A 19347-nucleotide genomic window follows, 5' to 3' on the forward strand; every position below is an offset into this window, starting at 1 on the left:
TGCTTCTTATCACAGAAGGAAAGATGAGAATCACCCCCCCAACCCCACCCCAAGCTACTGAACGTATTTGCCTCCCAAGGATCTGTACAAGAAAAGGCTGTGTTGTGTACTGCAGAAGTCTCATTACAATTCACTTCTGCGACTCAGCAAAATGCATCCCTGGAACTGAGAGCTAGCTAAGGGGGCAGCTAGGACTATATGAGGCCTCTCAAGCCAGCTCAGGAGGGCCAAAGAACATTCTCTTCGACCGTGAGGACAATGCTCTGACAACTTATCTCCTAGGGAATCTTTGGTCCTCCTGGTACTTTGCGACCTCTGGGGTCTTGCAGATTGCTCGGTTTTCAGGGGAGGGGAGTTGCTTTCTCTGTGTGCAGCCCATCCCTGGCTACTCTAAAGACCTCGTGAAAAACAGACCTAAAGACATCGTCTAGAGAGCTCAAGAAAACTAGGGAGTGGTGGCAAGTGAGTTTGCTGGGGTCGGGGAACTGAACCAGCATTAAGATCCTCTCTAGATCATGTGCAAAATTAGGAAAAGGAGAGGACTTTCTGGCATCGCTTCCCCTCCCCACTCCAGCGCATCAAGAAACCAGTCGGCGAGGCTCTGGGGGCTGCTTTTATGGGGACGACCTGACAGAGGGCATGGTCCGTACAAAACCAGGAACAATACATACATATATATATATTATATACAGAGACGGGGTCCTCCAAGGGCGGGGCAGGAGCGCTGCCGGTCAAAACCGGAAGTACATCGAGGGCCCGCCCACCCGGCTCCACCCCCTCCATCTGCCTGGGTGAAGTGCAGGGGCCGGGCACAGTGACAGCCAGGTCTTTCCGGGGAGTCGGGGCACGTCTAAGGGGCGGAAGAGACGGGCAAGAAATACTGATTGATGGCATGGTCTATTTACAGGGGACTCGGAGAAACCGAAAAGGATAGAACTGGGTCGTTTTCAAAAGAAGAAGGAAAAAAAAGGAACAGAAATTTAGGCTTAGGGCAGGGGTGATAATGTGGAAGTGGCAAGAGATGGATTCTGAAAGGGGAGGGTACCTGAGGGGGTCTCACCTCCCTTGGTCCAAGCCCCAATTTGGGGTTAAAGTGGGGACACTGAGTCAATTTCACTTAGAAAGCAGGCTGACAGCAAGCAGCCCTGGTCTCCAAAAAGATTAGTAAAATTTTGCCCTCCAGTGAAAACGTTGGAAAACAGTGGGGGAGGGGAAGAGGGGAGGCAGAGTCTCCTCGATGGTAGTACAAGGCCTCCAGGTGTGGCCCTAGCTCCCCAGGGAGAGCTCTGCAGGCACACCACCTAAACTGACCTCCCTCCCTCCTGGCATTCCTGGGCTAGACCAAGGAAACCAGAAGCCCAGAGTGGCCTCAGAGCAGTTCCAGGAGGACGCCTATGGCTGTTTGGCACCTGGGAGAGGGGAGGCACAAGGAGAAGTTGAGGGCTGTTGCCCTTCCTAGGAAAGCGGTGCTGGATCCCAGGTGTGCTGGACTGACCCTTCCCCCTACGCCCACTCACCTCCCCCTGAAGGATACAAATCAGTGCAGGGCCAGGCCCAGCCTCCGGCTCAAGGGTGGGCTCTATCCCTCCTGGGACCGGGAGCAGGGGTGGGAGATGTTGAGGCAACCCCTCCAAGCAGGAGGCCAGAATGCGACAGACAGCACAATGATGGGGGAAGAGGAAAGGGCCAAGAACGGAGAATCTCAAGTCAAGAGGCCCAGGGGCCATACGGACCCTGTGGGCAGGGAGCAGCCTCCAAGTGGTGAGATGCTGGGAGAGCCCCAGCTCCACTCCGGTCCAGAGACACAGGCTGGAGGTTATAAAGTCTGGCAGTTTGGTCTGCAGGTCCTCGTGTCCATCCACCACCCAGGCCAGCTCTTAGCTTCTCTCGGCCTCTGCGCCTCAGCCCCACTGGGCAAGGAGACCACTCTTCCAGCCAGCATTGTCTGCCCTGGCCACTCTAAAGGGGCCTGTAATATGGGCCCTCTGGTCCCTGAAGCTGGGGGAGGTGGGGTGGAGGAGTAGGGGGAGTCGGGGCACCTGTCCCCAGGCTGGTAGGGGTGGGGTGGGGATTGAGGACAGGGGGTGAGGATAATGGGAGGGGATTATTATTGTCCAGTCAAGGAGTTCTTCCTGTTAAGTAGAATTGGAGTTCCGCAGTGTCTGCAGGTTTCCTTCCAGTTCTGAGATCTAGAGGACAAAGAGAGGAGGCATCAGGCCTGGCCACTCAGCACGGGTCCTGTAACTTTACCCCCACCCTAAGCTACGACCCTGAGCTCCCAGCCAGCACCACAATCCTTCCCAAACACCATGGACTAAGTGAGTACTGGATTCCAGCTTCCATGCCCCTCACTCTGTAGGCTGCCCAGGGCGCTACCTTGTCCAGAAGTTTGTCCATTTCCTCCTTCCTGGCTAGCTCCGACTCTTCCAGTACCCGACGCTGGGCTGTCTCTTTTTTCAGGAACTCGATCTCCCTGGAGACAGGCAAGGAACAGATGGTGGGTTCGGGTGAATGGTGTGGCTTTGGTCCAGAGAGAAGCAGGCTTTCCCAAGGCCCATAGGGCCTGAGTCTGGTACCCCATCGTGGTGCCCTCTAACTCTGTGTCTACTGTCTCCCTCCTCAGTGGGAGGAAGGCTGGGGTGGGGTCTACCACTAAAGGCCCCTCCACCTGCCTGGGCCCAGACCCAATGCTCTTGACACATACTTTTGCTGGTAGTCCTTAATGAGACGCTTGGCCTTGCTGTACTTGCGCTCCAGGGCCTGATACTGGGCCTGGGTCTCCCGCAGGTGCTCGTCCACAGCCTGGCACAGGCTCTGGGCCTCACCCCAGTAGCCCTCTAGCTTCTCCATCCGCTCCTTATTCTCCTCCACACTCTGCTCCAGCTGGGCCTTCTCTACCCGCCAGCGCCCTTTCTCCTGCTCCAGACTCTGCAACTGTGAGGAAAAAGCAGCCCTGGGTTGGAGGAGACCAGGGTGAGCCCTGGGGGGAGCCAACAGCCTCTAAGGATTCCTGCACTCATGGAGCCGACTGGCCCCCAGCTACTAATTCTCTGAGGCTGACCTAGAGTTCTGCTAGGGGCGGGTAGCAGGCACCCATGAGTCACCACCAATTAGCAACTTCTGCCTTATCCTGAAGATGGGAGTGACATGCCTCAGGGCTAGGGAGATGGTAGCTACGAAAGACAGTCACCACCAGACCAGCTCTGCGGCCCTCTGCAGCCCTGGTTTGTTGACCAGTCCCTATCTTTGGAGATTCCTGAATAATCCAGCCCCTTTCCAGCTCCCAGGGGACTGGATTCCCGACAGCTCGGTCTGCATTCTGCTCTCTGTAGCTTCAAGCAGCAGCACCTCCCACAGCAGTTCTATGCACAGAGCCTCAAATCCTGAGCTCCTGCAGGATCCTGTACCTAATCTAGACCCACCTCGCAGTCTTTCAGAGGTACCATGCCCCAAACAGCACTGTCTCCCCCGCCCTCACCCAGCCTGAGCCTGCTCTTATCACTTCCCTGCCTGGTGGAAGGTGCTGCTGTCCCACAGCAGTCCAAACGGGTCCTGGCTGTCCTTCTGCCTTGCTTGCTGCAAACACCTCATGCTTTCTAAGCCTAGATGCCTCAGGCCTTCCTGCAGACCCTCACACTTGCCACAGGGCCTTTTCAGGTAGTTCCTTCTGCTAGGAATGCCCCATCTACCCTTCCTTGTAAGCCTGTTGTGTACCAATTTCCCAGAGAAGCCTGTTGGGACTTCAGTAGGGCAGCATTCCCTGCCCTGCAATGGGACAGGGTTCTTCCTGATCTAGAGGCTGAGGTAGAAACATAACAGTATGCAGACTCATAAGACACGCAAGGACAAGGGTCAATTCTGCCTTTGCTCTTAACTGTGCCTGAAGTGGCGTTAACTGTCTGGAAGTTATCTTGGATGTCTGTCAGTTAAATGCCTCTTTGCTTTCTGAGCCTGAAACCACCTGTGACCCCTGAAACCACCTGTGACCCACCGTCTGCTTCATGTCCTGAGAACATCCCCTCCAAAAAAAAAAAAATGCAGCCTGACCCTTCCTTCTCATCCCTGGCCCGTATTCTGACTCGCCCTGACAGCCTCTGACAAAGCCTCTAACCAGTTTGTCCATATTCAAGTCTTTCTTACCCCCAAGCCCCCTTCCCACACCCACCCCCATTTCCTAGATGGTGAACTTTGAAAACAATTCTAGGGTCCACAGCTCCATGCCTGCAGAACCAAGGCTACAGTTCTTGAAGGGTGAGGTCTACACAATGTCGTTTTTCTAGCTTTCCCACCATCTAGCTGCCTCTTCACCTCTCTCAGCAGGAACAGCTTCCATACCCTACCAGGCCTCCTTCCAAAGTCAGCCTGCAAGCTCCCAGACACCCCTGCACTGCCCCGGACGCTCGTCCCCTGCCCTCCTCCATCTATGTGGGAGAGGACACACATATTCCTGTTGTGCTGCATCTCCATGGCCCCTGGAGATAGGTTTATCCTACTATCCCGGAAACCCCGTGGGAGTTGGGACTCCTTCAATATATAGAAATCTGTGTGTCTCCAATGCCTGGGAGCGTGTGGGTACCCAATGTGCTTGTAAGCATCTGGTAGGCATGTACAGTAGCCATGTGTGGTTACCAGCTGGTGCTGTTAGTACGAGCATGTGTGCTGCTGGCCCAGGTAAAACTGTGCACGTCCTCTGACACTCTTCCTAGGCTGGGTGGCCTGAATGGCGGTCGTGTCTGTGCACTTCTGGGACCTCAAGGACAGAATGGGTCTATCTACTCAGGCCACAATGCCCCTGACAGAATCGATCACGGGTGTCTGGAGATCATTATCGGTGCAGACGGAGTGTGTAGGTGTCTAACTGAATGGGTCTGTGGATTCAGGCTGGCGTGTGTCACTATATGCACCACTGTGTCAAAAAGCCTCTATCTTATCTCAGGGCCCGTGCGGAGTGGATGGGTGCTGAGCAGGACACACAGACACCAGGAGTAAGACTTGGTTCATCACCGTGGACTTGCTGATACTGACTCTCGACTGAGCACCAACCCTAAAGCAGCCTTCCTGGCTCTGCCGCAGGATTTCCATGTATCATCCCAGTGGCTTCTCATCTACCCAGCTCTATGCTCTTATACCACACCTTACATATGAGAGGGAAGACACCCAAGTGAATGAATAGGGGAACAGATGGGCCAGAGCTCTTGGGCCCTTAATCCTGATATCCCTGGTCTCACAGTAGCCCATGGTGAACCATCGTAGGTTAGGAGGCTGCCTGTGTGAAGGCAGAGCTCCCTCCTCCTGCGCTCAGCCCTGGTCTTCAGCAGGCACTCATGAGCACACAGGCACGCGCACCCTCACCTTCCGTTTCAGCTGCTGGATTTCCGCTTCAGTGACAGCATGCTTGATCTGGAGCTGCGGACAGAGGGTGACACTCAGCTCCTAGGGCCAGCTACCCACCTGCCTTCCCCCACTGCCCCAGGGCCCCCCTTTTCCAACCTCCTTGAACTTGTGCACCAGCTTTTCAGGCTCCATCTCCACGGGGGACAGCGCATCCTCGTTCTCTGCTAGTTCAAACACCTCGATGGCCATTTCACCCCCTGGGAACGTCGGGCTCAGTTCTTCATCTTCGTCGGTGGCATACTCTCCTGTCTGTGGAGGGATACAGGCAATGTGGATCCATCTACTCCACTTCCCTCAGCAACCCTGCAGCCAGACTGGACACCAGCAGCAGTATGCTCATGTTGGACTGGGGGGTCTCCACGGCTAGAATAGGGACACTGCCAGCCTGCAGAACCCCCTGTACTGTTTCCTCCATAACTCGACTTCCTTGAGGACCCATTGCTCTCCTAATCAGGCTCCCTAGATTAGGGGCTCCCCCCCAGAGAAAAGACTCAGAGAGGACTGTGTTTTCCTTCTAATTATAGGGAGGCAGAAGAGTGGGACTCTTCTGTTTGACCCGGGGTTCTCTGAGGGGAGGGTCTGCTTCTCTCTCAGACTATAAGTTCCCCTGGGACTGGGGGGGGGGGGGGCGGTGTTGTTGTTTTTTTTTTTGCTTTTTATTTTTACCAAGCCTGGAAAAAGTAGTTGAGGCAAATGAATGCGCTGCTTCATCTAACCACCAGAGGGCAGTCACGGCCCTACCTCCTCATCATCCTCTCCATACTGGGCGTATCTCTGCTCCATCATCTCCCGCTGCCATCGCTCCTGCTCCAAGGTCTGCTGAATTAGCTGGGCCACTTCACTCTGCTCTCCAGGCCGCTCCCGGCCAATCATGAACCTGCAGGGGCACCAGAGTCATCTGTCATTCTGGCGTCACCCCAGCCCGGCTACAGCTGGGAATGCCACTGCCTTCCTTGTGTGGGGCCCTCCCTCCAAACCTAGGCCCTCCCAGGGGAGGTGAACTGAGAGCCTGAGTCCAGAAGCTGTAGAATTAATAATGAATAGGGGAGCTGGGGCTCTCACATGGCTGCCTACCAGGAGAAGCAGGAAGACCTGCTCGCCTTCCTGGCCAGCTGTGGGAAGGGGATGTCAACCATGCTTCGGGGCTACAGGGAACATGGGCTCAGGGGCTCTCGGCATAGGAGCTGTTCCCACCAAAGAGGAAACAACAACCACAAAGCCAAGCCAAGCCAACAGCACAGGAGTGGGCAAAATGGCCCATCCTCGGGGATGGGGAATAGCCCATAGAGGTGTGACTTGGGTGAGCTCCAAGCCTCGGGTCAGGAAGGGGCAGGATGATGGCAACTGCAGATTAGCACGGGGAGGAAACAGTGGGACTTCCAGGCATCAGCTCTTCCCCCCTCCCCCGGCCACCCACATCCTGTTTCTCTCTAACACCCGTTCCTGGGGGCAGAGCCCTTCTAGAAGTGGGGCAGGCAGCGGCCCCCAGGTGCCCTGCCAGAGTGCACAGGTGACCTGCCAGAGTGCACACTGACTTAGTGGAGCAGTCTTACCAATGGGACCTGGGGTGGACCTGGGATGAAGCTCTAGGTGGGAGAAGCTAGTTTGGTTTTCCATAGGTGAGCCAGAGGCAGAAGAAGAGGAGAATAAACCAAGAGGAGAACATGGAGGAACAAGAAGTCTGGAAGCCTGAGTCTCAGTGGTAAACAGGGATCTAGGGATGGGAAGGCAGGCCTGGTAGGGGGCTGCAGGCACAATTCCCCGGGCAGGGACCTGGTGCGGAGAGGACCAGCTTTCTGACTGTTCCCTTGACTCTCACCGCACTCGGCCTTTGGTGTTCCTAAGTACAGAGGCTGCAAAGCTCTGGGTCACTCCCACCAGGCTCGTCCCATCCACCTCCACCAGCAGATCGTTCACTTGGATCCTAGGGAAAGTGAGGTTTGTTAAGGGGTCATGAGAGGGACAGGAGCTGGGTTAAAGATGGACTCTTCCCACTGGAAACTTCAAGGCTCAGTCCCGACAAGGTTCCCAGAAAAGGTACGAGAGAACCGAGAGAGAGCCAGGCAACACAGATGCAGTTATCTAGGACTACGAAAGGTGGCCAGCATACTTCCTGGAACAACCATACCTTGTCTCCAGTCATACTCAATGGGGTGATGTGACCTGCTCAGAGCTCATTTTTACATGACATATGCCACTACCCCAATGTCTACCCAAATGCCTTGAACCCAAGCGTTCTCCCCTCCTGCTCACACACTAATTCACATCTGCAAAGTTGCACACTCCGGCACAATCTAGCTGTGGGGGTGTCCTGGCCCCTCCCTACCCAGGAGCAGAAGATGGGGGAAGACTTGGATATCTTCTTCCACCTCCTGGGAGGTTTCGAGCCTTTCGGGGCTTCAGGTGGAAATAGAGAGAATGCCTGAGGCGAGCAGTTTTCCCCCTTATAGGCCACCTTCGCCCAGGATGCTGACATACCTGTTTTGCTAGCACACAGGTGGCAATGGCCAAATTCTGGAAAGGGAGGGAAGTGCCCGAAGGACACCATTCTTTCTGTCCCTGCTGCTTTCCTGCCACCTATGCCACAGCAGGCAAAAGCCCTCTGACGTGGGCCCCCATGCCTCTAATATGACCCTGCAGTAACCCAGCCCTCACCACTCACGCCTGGCACGTGGAGGGGGTGTGGGTGTCAACCATTCACAGCTTTCCTGAGGGAAAGCCTAGTCGTCCCCACTTCCTCCCCCTGCAACACACACAATAGAAAACCTGGCACAGAGGAGCCCGGGTGCCAGAGCTCTAGTGCCCTTCGAGAACCTTCTGACTTATGGAACCCCAGGCCTCTGGCCACAGATATTCCACACAGGCACACACACCTATGCACACACAATGAGCAGCCTTGGCTACAGAACATGGCCACAACTAGCCCAATCCTATCCATCCCTGCATCCCTGGCTATCTACATTCCTGCCCCATTGGCTTCCACCTGGAAGCCCCTTCACTCAGACTGGGGGCACACAGCTCAGCTGGCAGAGTCATGCTGCATGCATGATGCCCTGTGCTCACAGGGAACCTTTTATCTCTATTTATTTTCATTTTGTTTTTCAAGACAGGATCTCACTATGTACTCCTGGCTATCTGGGAACTCATTATGTGTTGACCAGGCGGCCTCAAAACACATAGATCCACCTGCCTCTGCCTCCCGAATGCTGGGATAAAAGGCTTAAGCCACTCCACCTGATTACAAGGAACCTTTTATATATACTCACTTGGCCTTGCTAGCTCCTGCTTGGCCTGCAGATCTTTCAATATCACTTCCTCCAAGAAGCCCACCTGTCAGAGTAGCCAGGCCCTCATACTTTATTGTTTGTTTGTTTTGTGTTTTGAACAGGGTTTCTCTGTGTATAGCTATGGCTGTCCTGGAACTCTCTTTGTAGACCAGGTTGGCCTTGAACTCACAGAAATGCACCTGCCTCTGCTTCGCAAGTGTCAGTACTAAAGGCATGTGCCACCACTCCTGGCTAGGCCCTCCTACTTTGGGCTTTCATATATTCCTCTCCACTCGTCCAGTCTGTTTGTTCTGTTTGTTATCTGTCTACTTTACTACACTGCTTGCTTTCCGAGGGTAAGGCCCTCTACATTGACTGCCAGGCCCTGGCACCAGCCCAGTGGAGCGAGGCCCTCAGTATTTGTTAAAGGAAAGAAATGCGAAGCCTTATTCCAGACACGCAGCCTGTGTTCTTCCTGCGAGGGCCAACACACCCCCTAAGCCAGTACACACCGTACTAGGTACAGCCGAGCTTCGCACCCCTCCCCCACAGAATGTGTGGGGCCCTGGGGAGGGCTTCCATCTGTTTGCGGCTGTCACCCCAAAGCCTGGCACAGCACCTGCACAGCGGTGCTCCGGTGCTCCGAGAACATCCGAAGACACAACACACACAGGCCTCCCAGGGGCTACCGCCCCCCACCCCAGATGATGACTGCCAAGAGAGACCTGGGGAGGGGAGGGGAGGGAGGGTGGTACCTGCCATCCCGGTGGGCTGCACCACCCTCAGTCACAGTCTTGACGAAGATGCCCAGCTTCTCCAGGCCCATGTCGGCTCCGGCGCCCATGCCAATGATGCTGATGCCCAAGCCCTCAGAGTCTGTGAGGCAGAAGGGGGGAGGGGGAGCCATGACTGGCAGGGATCTTCTACCCAAGTTTACGAGTCACCCCATGATGGGAAAGAATTATGGTTCCTCCCACCTCCCTTTTGCCAGGCTAACTCATATGGGTTACTTCCTGCCCTTTGCCCTATCCAACGAGCTGACAGGCAGCAGCTTGTTGGGTGTGTGAGGGGTGGCTGGGGTGTGGTAGGCTATTGTGCATACAGATAAGGGTGTGTGGCTGGGATGGGGACTGAGCCAGATCTTAGCCCTGAGCCTTTGATCTCCTATTATTCTCTGCTGAGCCCAGAGCGCCACTGACCAAACGTGGATACCCACTGCCTAGCTACACCTGCCCTGCCTGACCTATGGACCTCTGGCATCCAAACATATGACCTTCCTCACCAATGCTCCCTGAGGATGGGCACCTTTACCCAACGAGATGCCAGGCCTGGGAAGCATCCAGATTCCCCTCTCCCAGTTCCGGGCTCTGCTAGGTCAAGTGGCCACCAAGCACTGCTGATTGATCCTGCCCCGTGCATCCACTTCCACTAAGCGACTGCTGACCCCGCCATGGGAGGCCATCATCCACTATGACTCCTCTCTGTACCCATGCCTCAGTGATCTTTCTCTTTTTTTCCCTTCCTTTTTTTCTTTTTCTTTCTCTCCCCACCCCCAAGACAAGGTTTCTCTGTGTAGCCCTGATTGTCATGAAACTTGCTCTGTAGACAAGTTTGACCTAGACCTCAAGAGATATGCCTGCCTCTGCCTCCCAAAGGCGTGTGTACCACCACTGCCAGGATGCTGAATTTCTAGAAGAGCTTTCCCCGTCCCTACAATAGCTCCCAATCCCTCTCAGAAATGACCATGCTCTCACCATGGTCCATACCACCCTGGCCACACATTCATCCTGTGCCAAGGGTACCTCTGTGTTCAACCCCACTTTCCAAACGGTTCCTCTTTAAAGCTCAGCTCTGAAGGGCTCACTGTAGAGCATACTCCCTTGGTGAGGCTCTATCAAACACGGCCTCTCTTTCCTCCCAGCACTGAAGTTAGAAGTTCGAGGAGTCATCTCCCTGGGAGCCTGCTTTTACCTGTCTCTGTGCCTCCAACAGAGCCCAGGATCACCTACACAGTACTTAGGAGATGTGTCCACCATGTACCATCCCTTGGCAATACACTGCAGACACTGGTGGCTATTGATGAGGACAAGGGATGCCAAGAAAGGCAGATAGGTGCTGGAGTCAAGAAGCCTAGCATGTGGGTACCCACAGGGGTGGTGGGGCCGAAGCTAGCATCACAGGAGTCCCCAGTGTGTGCCTTAGATTGGCCTGGTCTCTCACCCTTCTCCAGCTCCACAGGAAACAGCTCCAACCTCTCCACTCGCTTCTCTAGCTCATATTCCGCAGAGGCTGCCATGGGATCCACATCCTCATTGCGTCGGTCATAGTCCTCGTTGGAGTAGGTGCTGAATACCTGGGGAGGAGCAGTTCTCAGAAGCCCGTAGGAGGGCAAGAGCACATTGGCAGGAGAAGGCCCTTGGGCCAGCTGAGTCGCCTGAAGCCCCGTGTCCGTCCGTCCGTCCACCCAGAGGCCCTTCCCTTCCATTGATCTCACAAGGAATCCAGCTCCCAGCAAAAGGGCTTCCTAGTTCTAGAGCCCCAGGAGCAAGAGAGCAAGAAATCCATTCCACATGGTATAGTCTGGGGGGGAGGGGCATATGGACGTTCCCAGGGAGGCTGCAAGGTCTGGGAATCTCCAATACCAGGGCAGGGAGAAAGGAAGAGACAAGACCTAAGAGCTAGACAGCTGAGGGTGGACACAGACACAGAGGAGGAACGGGCTGAGCAGAAGACAGGAAGAGGAGGAGGGGAGGAAGAATGGAGAAGACACTGGAGGATGCCAGATGGGGAAGGGAGGGGAGACAGAGGAAAGAAGGGAAGGAGGAAAGAGGCAAAGGCACCAGGACTCTTCCCTTCCCAGATGCTGAAGTGGATGCAACAGAGGGGTGGGGAGGAGGCAGAGGCTCCTACTTCCATGGAGAAGGGAAGGCCGTGAAATTCCAGGTAGGCCCCAGAGAGCAAGAGTCGAGGAGAAAGTGGAGGCCCTATGGCCCTCCCACAAGCCAGAACTGTGTCCCTGAAGAACAATAACCCTGTCCACAGGTACCAGAAGAGCCAGGCATAGGCCCCAAGACTGGGGCTCTAAAGGGACCACAGATCATGTGAGGTGGGAGTCTGTCTGCCCCTGCACGGCAGTCCCTGTGCCCCTCTGCTGTCTCTCGCCTTCTAGGTGTCTAACTCAGACCTTTTCATAGGATCAGCGGAAAGGAGACGGGCTTTGTAGGTACCTGGTGCTCATGAGGAGGAACCATGGTGGTTTTTGTTTTTTGTTTTTGTTTCTTTGTGGCTTTACTGGTAGCTAAGTTGGCATCACTTAAAGTCAAGTTGGGGCAGGAGTGGTAGAGGCAGCTCTTATCAGCTGTATGGACCAGAAGGGTTAGAGAAAGACACTGTCTCCAGCAAGACCTGTGCCAGGGCCTCCTCTGCTCTAGAAGCATGCTCATGGGCACCCTGTAGGCAGGGTTACCCCTTTGTTGGGGCTTACTGAATGCCATTCAAATCTCCAGTCTCATCACAGAGGCACACTGTCATGGTGGGAGGCAGAGAGGACACTTCTAGGACCAGCCAGCAGCACACCTGGGGTTTACGGGCTCACCTAGCTAATGCCCTCGACTCTACTGTATCAGACACTTTCATGCTCATCCAGCTACTGTGCACGGGTCAGCGGATTGCTCCCCAACATCTGGCCAGCGGTCCCAGCCTTGAAGCAACAGACTCTATTCCACATATAATCCATTACCCAAGGTCACAGGGGTTGCTCATCCAGTAGCCGGGCAGCACCAGATTCTAGATGGGCTGTTGGTAGGCGGGTCACTAGTGACTTAGTTCCCTACTGCAAAGGTGTTCCAAGCTTTAGGACAAAGAATGGCCTTAACCTGGGTCAGCAAACTGGCCTTGTCCCATCTCTTCACCTGAGGCCTCTGGCCTTTCCCCTGTGCCCAGAGACAGTGTCGCCCCCAACCTCTTCCCACTCACCCAACCCATCTCCACATCCCATCACACACTCCACGCTGACTCCCAAAACACTCTGGGGACCTGATCTGGGCCTTGGCGTCTGTCCACAACCTGATCACCTTTTGCATCCCGGCCCCTGTGGGAATCCCAGGCAGGCCTCAGGCTCAGAGGCCAGGGACCACCAGACACCACTACTCCTATCAGAAGGCCCTGGGTTCAGCTATCTCCTTGGCTGACAGTTTGGAATCATATCCTCCACCCTGAACAGATACCCCGACCTCCATAACGGTGACAACTGGGTCAGGGAGGGGCAGAGAACCCTGGCTTCAGAATTAGTGTGGAGGTGGCAGAGGAGAAAAAGCCTGGGGCCCTGGCCAGGCTGAGGAGGCTAAAAGCCCCAGTAAGGCCAAAAGTCAGACGCGTGGGGCGTCTGCACGGCTCTGGCTTTTCACGCTAGTGGCCAGCTTGCTCCAGAGTCACCAGGGAGTCCGGAGCACTGCTCCAAATCATGTGCTATTTTTTACCAAAAAAATCAGGGTAAGGCGTCAGATATAGACAGAGGCCCAGACCACATTCTCTCTCCATGAGGGCATGGGGCTGCTCACAAACCCCATGGGGATGGGACAACTGCCTCTGACACCCTCCCACCAGCCTCCGCTCCTTCCTGGATCCCATTGCCTTCAAGGGGAACAGGGCATGGAAGAGCCTTCCAAACCCCTGGGCAGGGAGGGAAGAAAGGCTGGCCACCCTTAACCTCCTGGACCTCTACTGGCCTGGGGGTAAAGGAGGAGGTGGAGAGTGAGAGAAACTTGGGCAGCTTTGGTGTCCAGGAGTAGCTATGGAAACTGCAAACAAACACAATGGGGTTTGGCTTCAGAGGGCAAGGAGGAAGGAGCAGGGTCGAGGCCAAGGAAAGTCCTTGGTGCTGTATGCTCCCCCAGGGGTAGGCCAGGTGCTAGGCTCCCTAGAGCTTGGGTAGGGAAGAAAAGACCATCCAAGCTGGACGTGCCAGCTGGGCTCACAGGGCAGGGGGGAATGGGAGTGGTCTCCTGAGCTTAATTCTCCCCAGGAGACATCTTTTCTCTAACACCACTACTCAGAGGATCTCAAAGCACTGGCTGGCACAGTTCACAAACCAATCACCAATAGTGATGTTAGAGAAAGGGGGAGGGGGCTGAACTCCCCCTCCCCCAAAGCAAGCCCCCAGCCTCTTTTAAAGTCCATAGAGAATATGGAAGGCTATAGGCAAGAAAAGTCTGCCCAGGCACCTTAGGGGAACTTCCAGACTCAGCCCCCTCCTCTTCCTGTAGGGCCTGCTCCTTCAAGGACCATATAAGATGGCCCTTTCCTGGATGCAACCCTGGATATGGGAAGCTGGCCCAGCACAGACTCTAAGGTGTAGGGTTCTTTCCCCCAGCCCCAGTCACATGGCCTTGGTCCAGCTCACCCTAGAAGAACGCTTCCTTCTTTCACTTCTGCAAAGTGGGAGTGGGAGTACGGGCAGGGAAGAGGGTCAGCCTTCCTCTGTATCTTTGTTTGGGGAAGTTCCTAGCTCCGCTCTGTTACCCCAGACAGAACCAAGCCTCACACATCCAGAAGCAGGAAGCGTCCCTAAGCTCCCCACCTTTCTCTTCCTGACAGCGGGGCATGTGTAGGAACAGTATCCCCAGGACATGACCCACACCCCTTCAGGGCAGCCAAGTCCCAGCCTCTGGCAGCTTCTGGAAGAAAGAATGTCTGGGGGAGGAAGAGAGAGCAGGTGTCCCAGAGTAGGCGTGGAGTAGGGAGGGATGCTGGGCGGGGTTAGGAACCTGAGGGCAGGTCGCAGCAGGCCACCTTCACAATCACAGACCTGAAAACCTTCCCCACTCTGACAAACAGCTGGAAGTTCCCCCACGCCTCCCTCATTGTGGGAACTTCTGGGAACCCGGCTGGGTGGCAGGGGCTGACTCAGCCTGCCAAACACGGATGTCTGGGCGGGAGCGACCACACGCACGTGGCAAGGGCAGCTCGGGGGGGGGGGGCCCAAGGGGGGTCACTCACTTGGATCGGTGCGGTGCTGAAATGGATCTTCCGGCTCGGGGCCGGGTCCTCTTCCTCTGAGAGCCCGGGAATCTCCACACACCCTGACTCCGGCTCATAGGGGGGCTCCCCGTCCTCTTCGTCTTCTTCATCGTCCTCCTCCAGGGCACTGCCCCCAGAGTCCTCCCCGAGTCCACTGTAGGCGCTCACATCCACCAAGTCCGCTTCCGAGAAGTCCTCCTTCTTGGATTCATCCACCTCCTCAGGTGCCATGTCCGGCGCCCGGCCATTGTCCAGCCCCCTCTCTAGCGTCGCCACTGACGACGACGCCTCCTCCTCGGGGACCGCTTTGGCCTTGGGTTCCTCGGGTGCAGGGCTGGCTGTGGTGGCCGAGGTGCTGCCATTCTCCAAGGCTGCATGGACCGTCACCTCGGCCTGGATCACTTCCCCGGGAGCCGACTCAGCCTCAGACTCCCCACTTTCTTCAACCTCCACCGGCTTGATCTTGCGCACCTCCCGCGGCTTAGGCGGAGGTCGGGCAGGGGCCACCCGGTGCTGTGGGGGCTGCTGCCCTCCGGGGCCACGCTCCTTCTCGGTCGCGGCATCCCCCGACGGGGCGGGAGGCGGCGGCGGTGGCTGGAACACCCGGGACCGCTTAGTGACCAGCTTCGAGTTGACCTGGGGCGCCCCGGCGGCCCGAGGGGGGCCGGGTGCACGGTGAAGGCCGGTCCTCGAATCGGCTTTCTCGAAGACCGCACTGAGCTGGCTGACCGTCGGCGACACGGCGTCAGCATCCAGCTTGTCCAGCGCCTCGGTGCTGCCGTTAAAGCGCACCACGACGTCCAGCTTCCGGTCCTGCAGGCCGGCGCGCTCCTGCCTCAGCAGCCGCCGCGCCACGGCCTCCTTGTCGCCACCCGAGGCCGCGGGGACGCTTCGTTCGAACAGCTTCCGCGTCTCCTGCAGCCGGGACGGCGGGTGCGGCGGCGGAGCGGGCTGCGCCGAGGGCGCGGGCTTGGAGTCGAAGCGGCTCACGCGCTCCGACACACTGGTGCCCAGCTTGAGCAGGGCACTGTGGTCTACGTTCTCGTTCAGGCTGCTGGCCCGCGGCAGGGACAGGCGCACGCCGCGATCGGACGCCCGTGGGGCCTCGGCCATGCCTGCGCCTCCGCCTGCCTCACCCGGCGGCCCCGCGGTGGTGCCCATCTGCAGGAACATACTTTTGATGCGGTGGACGTTGGAGCCATATTTCTTATGGTGGGCCGCCTTGGGTGCCTCGTCGGGCCCGGGCGCATCGGGAGGCTTTAGTGCCTGGATGCCCGCTTCGTAGGCGCTGCGGTGAGGGGAGGCGCTCCGGAGGGGACCCCCGGGCCCCCGAGGCTCCGTCTTCATCATGGTTGGGGGAGCCGGGTTCGCATCCCCCTGCTCCCCGCTGCCCCCCTCCAGCAGGCGGCTGGCCAAGTCGGGACCACCGCCCCCTCCCCCCAAAGAAAGAAATCCCAAAAGGCCTTCTATAGAGTCCCCCAGAAACCAAGCTGCCAAAAAACAGTTAACCCTGCTTTAAAAAAAAAAAAAAAAATCTCCGAGCGCCCTGTGTGGGTCGCCTCCCCCAGCCAAGCTGCCAAAGACAGCCAGCCCCCTTCGAAAGCTCTAGCGGCCTGGTGCGGTCGCCCCCACCCAAATTGAAGAAGCGGAGGCTGGCTGGAGCTGCTGGGACCGCGCGCCCAGCCCGCGAAGCAGCGGCCACGGCACCGGCTCACATCCTCCGAGGCGGTGTCAGCGGCGCTGGCGGCGCAGGCGCCCCCTACTCCGGCCGGGGGCCTTGGCTCTCGGGGTGCCCGGCATCCCCGCGCCCGTGGCTGCTCCGCTGACCCGGGCCGCTCCGCCGAGCCTCCCTCCCTCCCTCCCTCCCCCCCGCGCCCCGAGCCTCGGTCTTTCTCTAGCTCTGCCCGAACCGCGGCTGCCGGAGACCGAGCGGCTGCCCTTCTCGCCGCCGCCGCTGGGGGACTGGTACCACTGGGTCCTAAAGGGATCGGATTTCCGGGGCCGGAGCCTGTGAGCCCTCCCCTTCCCTTCCACCCTGTCGCCTGGTCTCTCCTACTCATAGTTGGCGGACAGCCTTCCGCAGCTTCTCCGACCTTGGCTATTCTTCTTCAGCCCTCCCATCCCAAACTCGGCGGCTTTTCACAATCCACTTAGGCGTCCCCTCATTTAACCCTGGGGGCGGGGAGCCATCCAACCACAGCAGGATCTGGCCTTCTCCTCCCACAAAGTGAAGGGGTTCTGTGGGGAGGGCCCTTAATCATTTCTTTAAAGGTCCTTAGAGTGTTCAGGGCCACCAGCAACAAAACTTTTGGGTGCTAGTTCAAAGCACATAATGTCTAGCTCCTTCCCAAAGTTGGTGAACGGGAATCTCAGAGGCGGAAACTGGGATTCTTCTTTTTTTTTTTTTTTTTCATCTTTCTAGGATGTAAAACTTGGGCCCAGCAATCTTTGTGGTGCTCTGTCCGGAGGAGAAATGAAGAAAGGGGCAGGGTTGGGGGTTACATCATCCATATGGCAGGAGATTACCAAAGATGCTTTTTTGCCTTGGGAAGTCTTAAGATGACGTTCGTTCACCTACCCACTTGGGGAGAGGTATAGAATCCTGGCCTTCATAACCTGCCAGAAAAGATCTCTGAAACAGGAAGGTTTGGAAGGTGTTGGGGGAGGTTGGAAGGAATGATTCTAGAGTCCCAGGGCTAAAGTTTCCCTATTGAGAGTTCTACGTTGGGTCTCAGACTTAGAGGATTCTGGTCACTTGTGTGCAAGTGTGTTTGTGTGTGTGTGTGTGTGTGTGTGTGTCCCCTACAAATTCCATCTTGAAAATTCAGCTCCTTTTTTTTTTTTTTTTTTTTTTTGAGACAGGGTTTCTCTGTGTAGCCCTGGCTGTCCTGGAGCTCACTTTGTAGGCCCAGGCTGGCCTCGAACTCAGAAATCCGCCTGCCTCTAAAATTCAGCTTCTTTAGAGCTCCTTCATTCCTCAAATACACAACAAGGGGCCTTGTTATGCCCGTTATCCTTCCCCAATCTAGCAGTGAGGATCCGTCCAATATTCAGTCAGGTCTAGATGTGTGTAGCTCCTTCAGTCGTTGGTAGATTCCCAGGAACTGAACAGGGTGGACACTAGGACCCAGAAAACAACTCAGGCACAAAGCCTCCCCCCTCTCCCCAGCTGCTTCCTGCATCTCAGGCCTTCCTGCGGCCTCTGCCTCCTCCCCCGCCCTCTTCCCCTCCATCCTCTTCCTCCTCTTCCCGTTTTCTCACTCTCTCCGGTTGGCCTGGCCCAGCTCGTAGAGGGAACCCCTCTACCCTTCCGTTCTCCGTGTGTGGGTTTTGTGGGACACTAACCCATGGCACGTGCGAAAGAGCTCTGTGCATGGGGGGATGGGACGTGGGGAAACCGCCTGGGAACCCTGAAGATTGGGATGGGGAGGAGCCAAGAACCACTGGACTGGCTCCCTAGAGTAGTGTGCCAGGAGAGGGAAGATTTTTGGCTCTCATCTGAAGCCAGAGATGAACCCAAATCTCAGGCTTTCGAATGCCCCCTGCATTTTTGCACAGTGGGCAGGAGACTTACCCCTCCCCAGTTCTGCGTTTGGGGATCTGTGCAGGGTAAAGAAGCCATCCAGGTTCCCTCTCCCCTCCTGACCCATCTTAGAAGCCTTCTTTCATGAACAAGCTTTAGGACATGTTCTTAAATTCAAGTCTGGGGCTTGAGCCCTTCACCCTAACCCAGCTACGGCAGTCGGTGGCTTGTTTTTTTGTTTTTTGTTTTTTGTTTTTTGTTTTTTTTTTTTTTTTTTTTTTTTTGAGAAAGGGCCTGCAGTATCCTGTGCTGGCTTCGAACTAAACACTTAGTCAAAGATGACCTTGAACTTTTCTGATCCAACTGCCGCTGCCTCCTGAGTGCTGGAATTACAGGCTTGAGCAGTTACTCTAACCCAGGGCTTCCTTCTTGCTCAGCAAGCATTTTAGCAACTGTTTTACATCCCCAGCTCCCACTGCGGTGGTTGGGCCGATGCCCTTCTGCTCACCCCATTGCCTGTTGGGAATCTGAGCAGTGTTCTTAGAGTTCCTCTGTGGACTTGGTGGAGGGCCCAGGGCCCTGGGTGTTCTGCCCAGAATCTCCCACACCCTTTGTGGTGAGTCATTTTTCACTGGCCCCAGCCCAAGGGGTCTGTACCCACACTCCTGGCCAGGTGGGAGGAGGGGTTGGGAACCAGCTGTTAGCCCCTTTCCCAACACCCTTGGCAGAAATTTAGGATGGACTGGATTTAAAGGTACCCTCAGGTCTCCCCTGTCCAGTGATTTCTCAGAGTAAAACTCCTTTAAGGGCTTTCGGATGTGAGAAAGTACGGTGAGCGTGGAGCTGGGGTGGCTGCCGCTAATGAGTGGAGATTATTTTTTCCTGGGCTCCTAGATGGAGCTGAGCAGCACCGAAGCTGGAACTTCTGAAGAAGCGTTAAGGGAGCTGAGTGGTGACCATCACTCTTTCCTTGGAATCAGGCACGACCCAATCTGCCTAAGAGATGGGTGGGGCACGGGGTGTCACCTCCATCCTGTCCCTGCCTGTCTGAGGTAAACTTTCATTCCTCGGGCTGTAAGTTCACAGATTCTTGCCTGTTTAGCATCTCAGGATAATTTGAAACTTTTGGTTTCTCCGGGGGCCCAG

General features: G+C 56.1%; 1 protein-coding gene across 1 annotated transcript; it reads right to left on the reverse strand.

Moving 5' to 3' along the window:
- Nucleotides 1-878: 878 nt before the first annotated feature.
- On the reverse strand, nt 879-16515 carry Ppp1r9b (protein phosphatase 1 regulatory subunit 9B). The gene is made up of 10 exons (XM_021177108.3): nt 14658-16515; nt 10881-11013; nt 9416-9536; nt 7214-7318; nt 6136-6271; nt 5491-5643; nt 5353-5406; nt 2705-2934; nt 2377-2473; nt 879-2189 (listed from the first exon to the last, which is right to left on the reverse strand). The coding sequence occupies exons 1-10, from the start codon at nt 16026-16028 to the stop codon at nt 2136-2138; spliced, it is 2454 nt and encodes an 817-aa protein (XP_021032767.1). The 5' UTR covers nt 16029-16515; the 3' UTR covers nt 879-2135.
- Between the last annotated feature and the right edge of the window lie 2832 nt (nt 16516-19347).

The sequence above is a fragment of the Mus caroli genome, unplaced genomic scaffold, assembly GCF_978045245.1.
Source record: "Mus caroli unplaced genomic scaffold, Mus_caroli_1 scaffold_13, whole genome shotgun sequence".
In the NCBI taxonomy this organism is placed as follows: Eukaryota; Metazoa; Chordata; class Mammalia; order Rodentia; family Muridae; genus Mus; species Mus caroli.

Coding starts and splice junctions, on each gene's coding strand:
- Ppp1r9b (XM_021177108.3), bottom strand. CDS start 16,028: ATGATGAAGACGGAGCCTCGGGGGCCCGGGGGTCCCCTCCGGAGCGCC. Junction 7,319..9,415: donor GCAGCCCACCGGGATGGCAG/GTACCACCCTCC, acceptor CACTTTCCCTAG/GATCCAAGTGAACGATCTGC. Junction 6,272..7,213: donor AACACCAAAGGCCGAGTGCG/GTGAGAGTCAAG, acceptor GTGCCCCTGCAG/GTTCATGATTGGCCGGGAGC.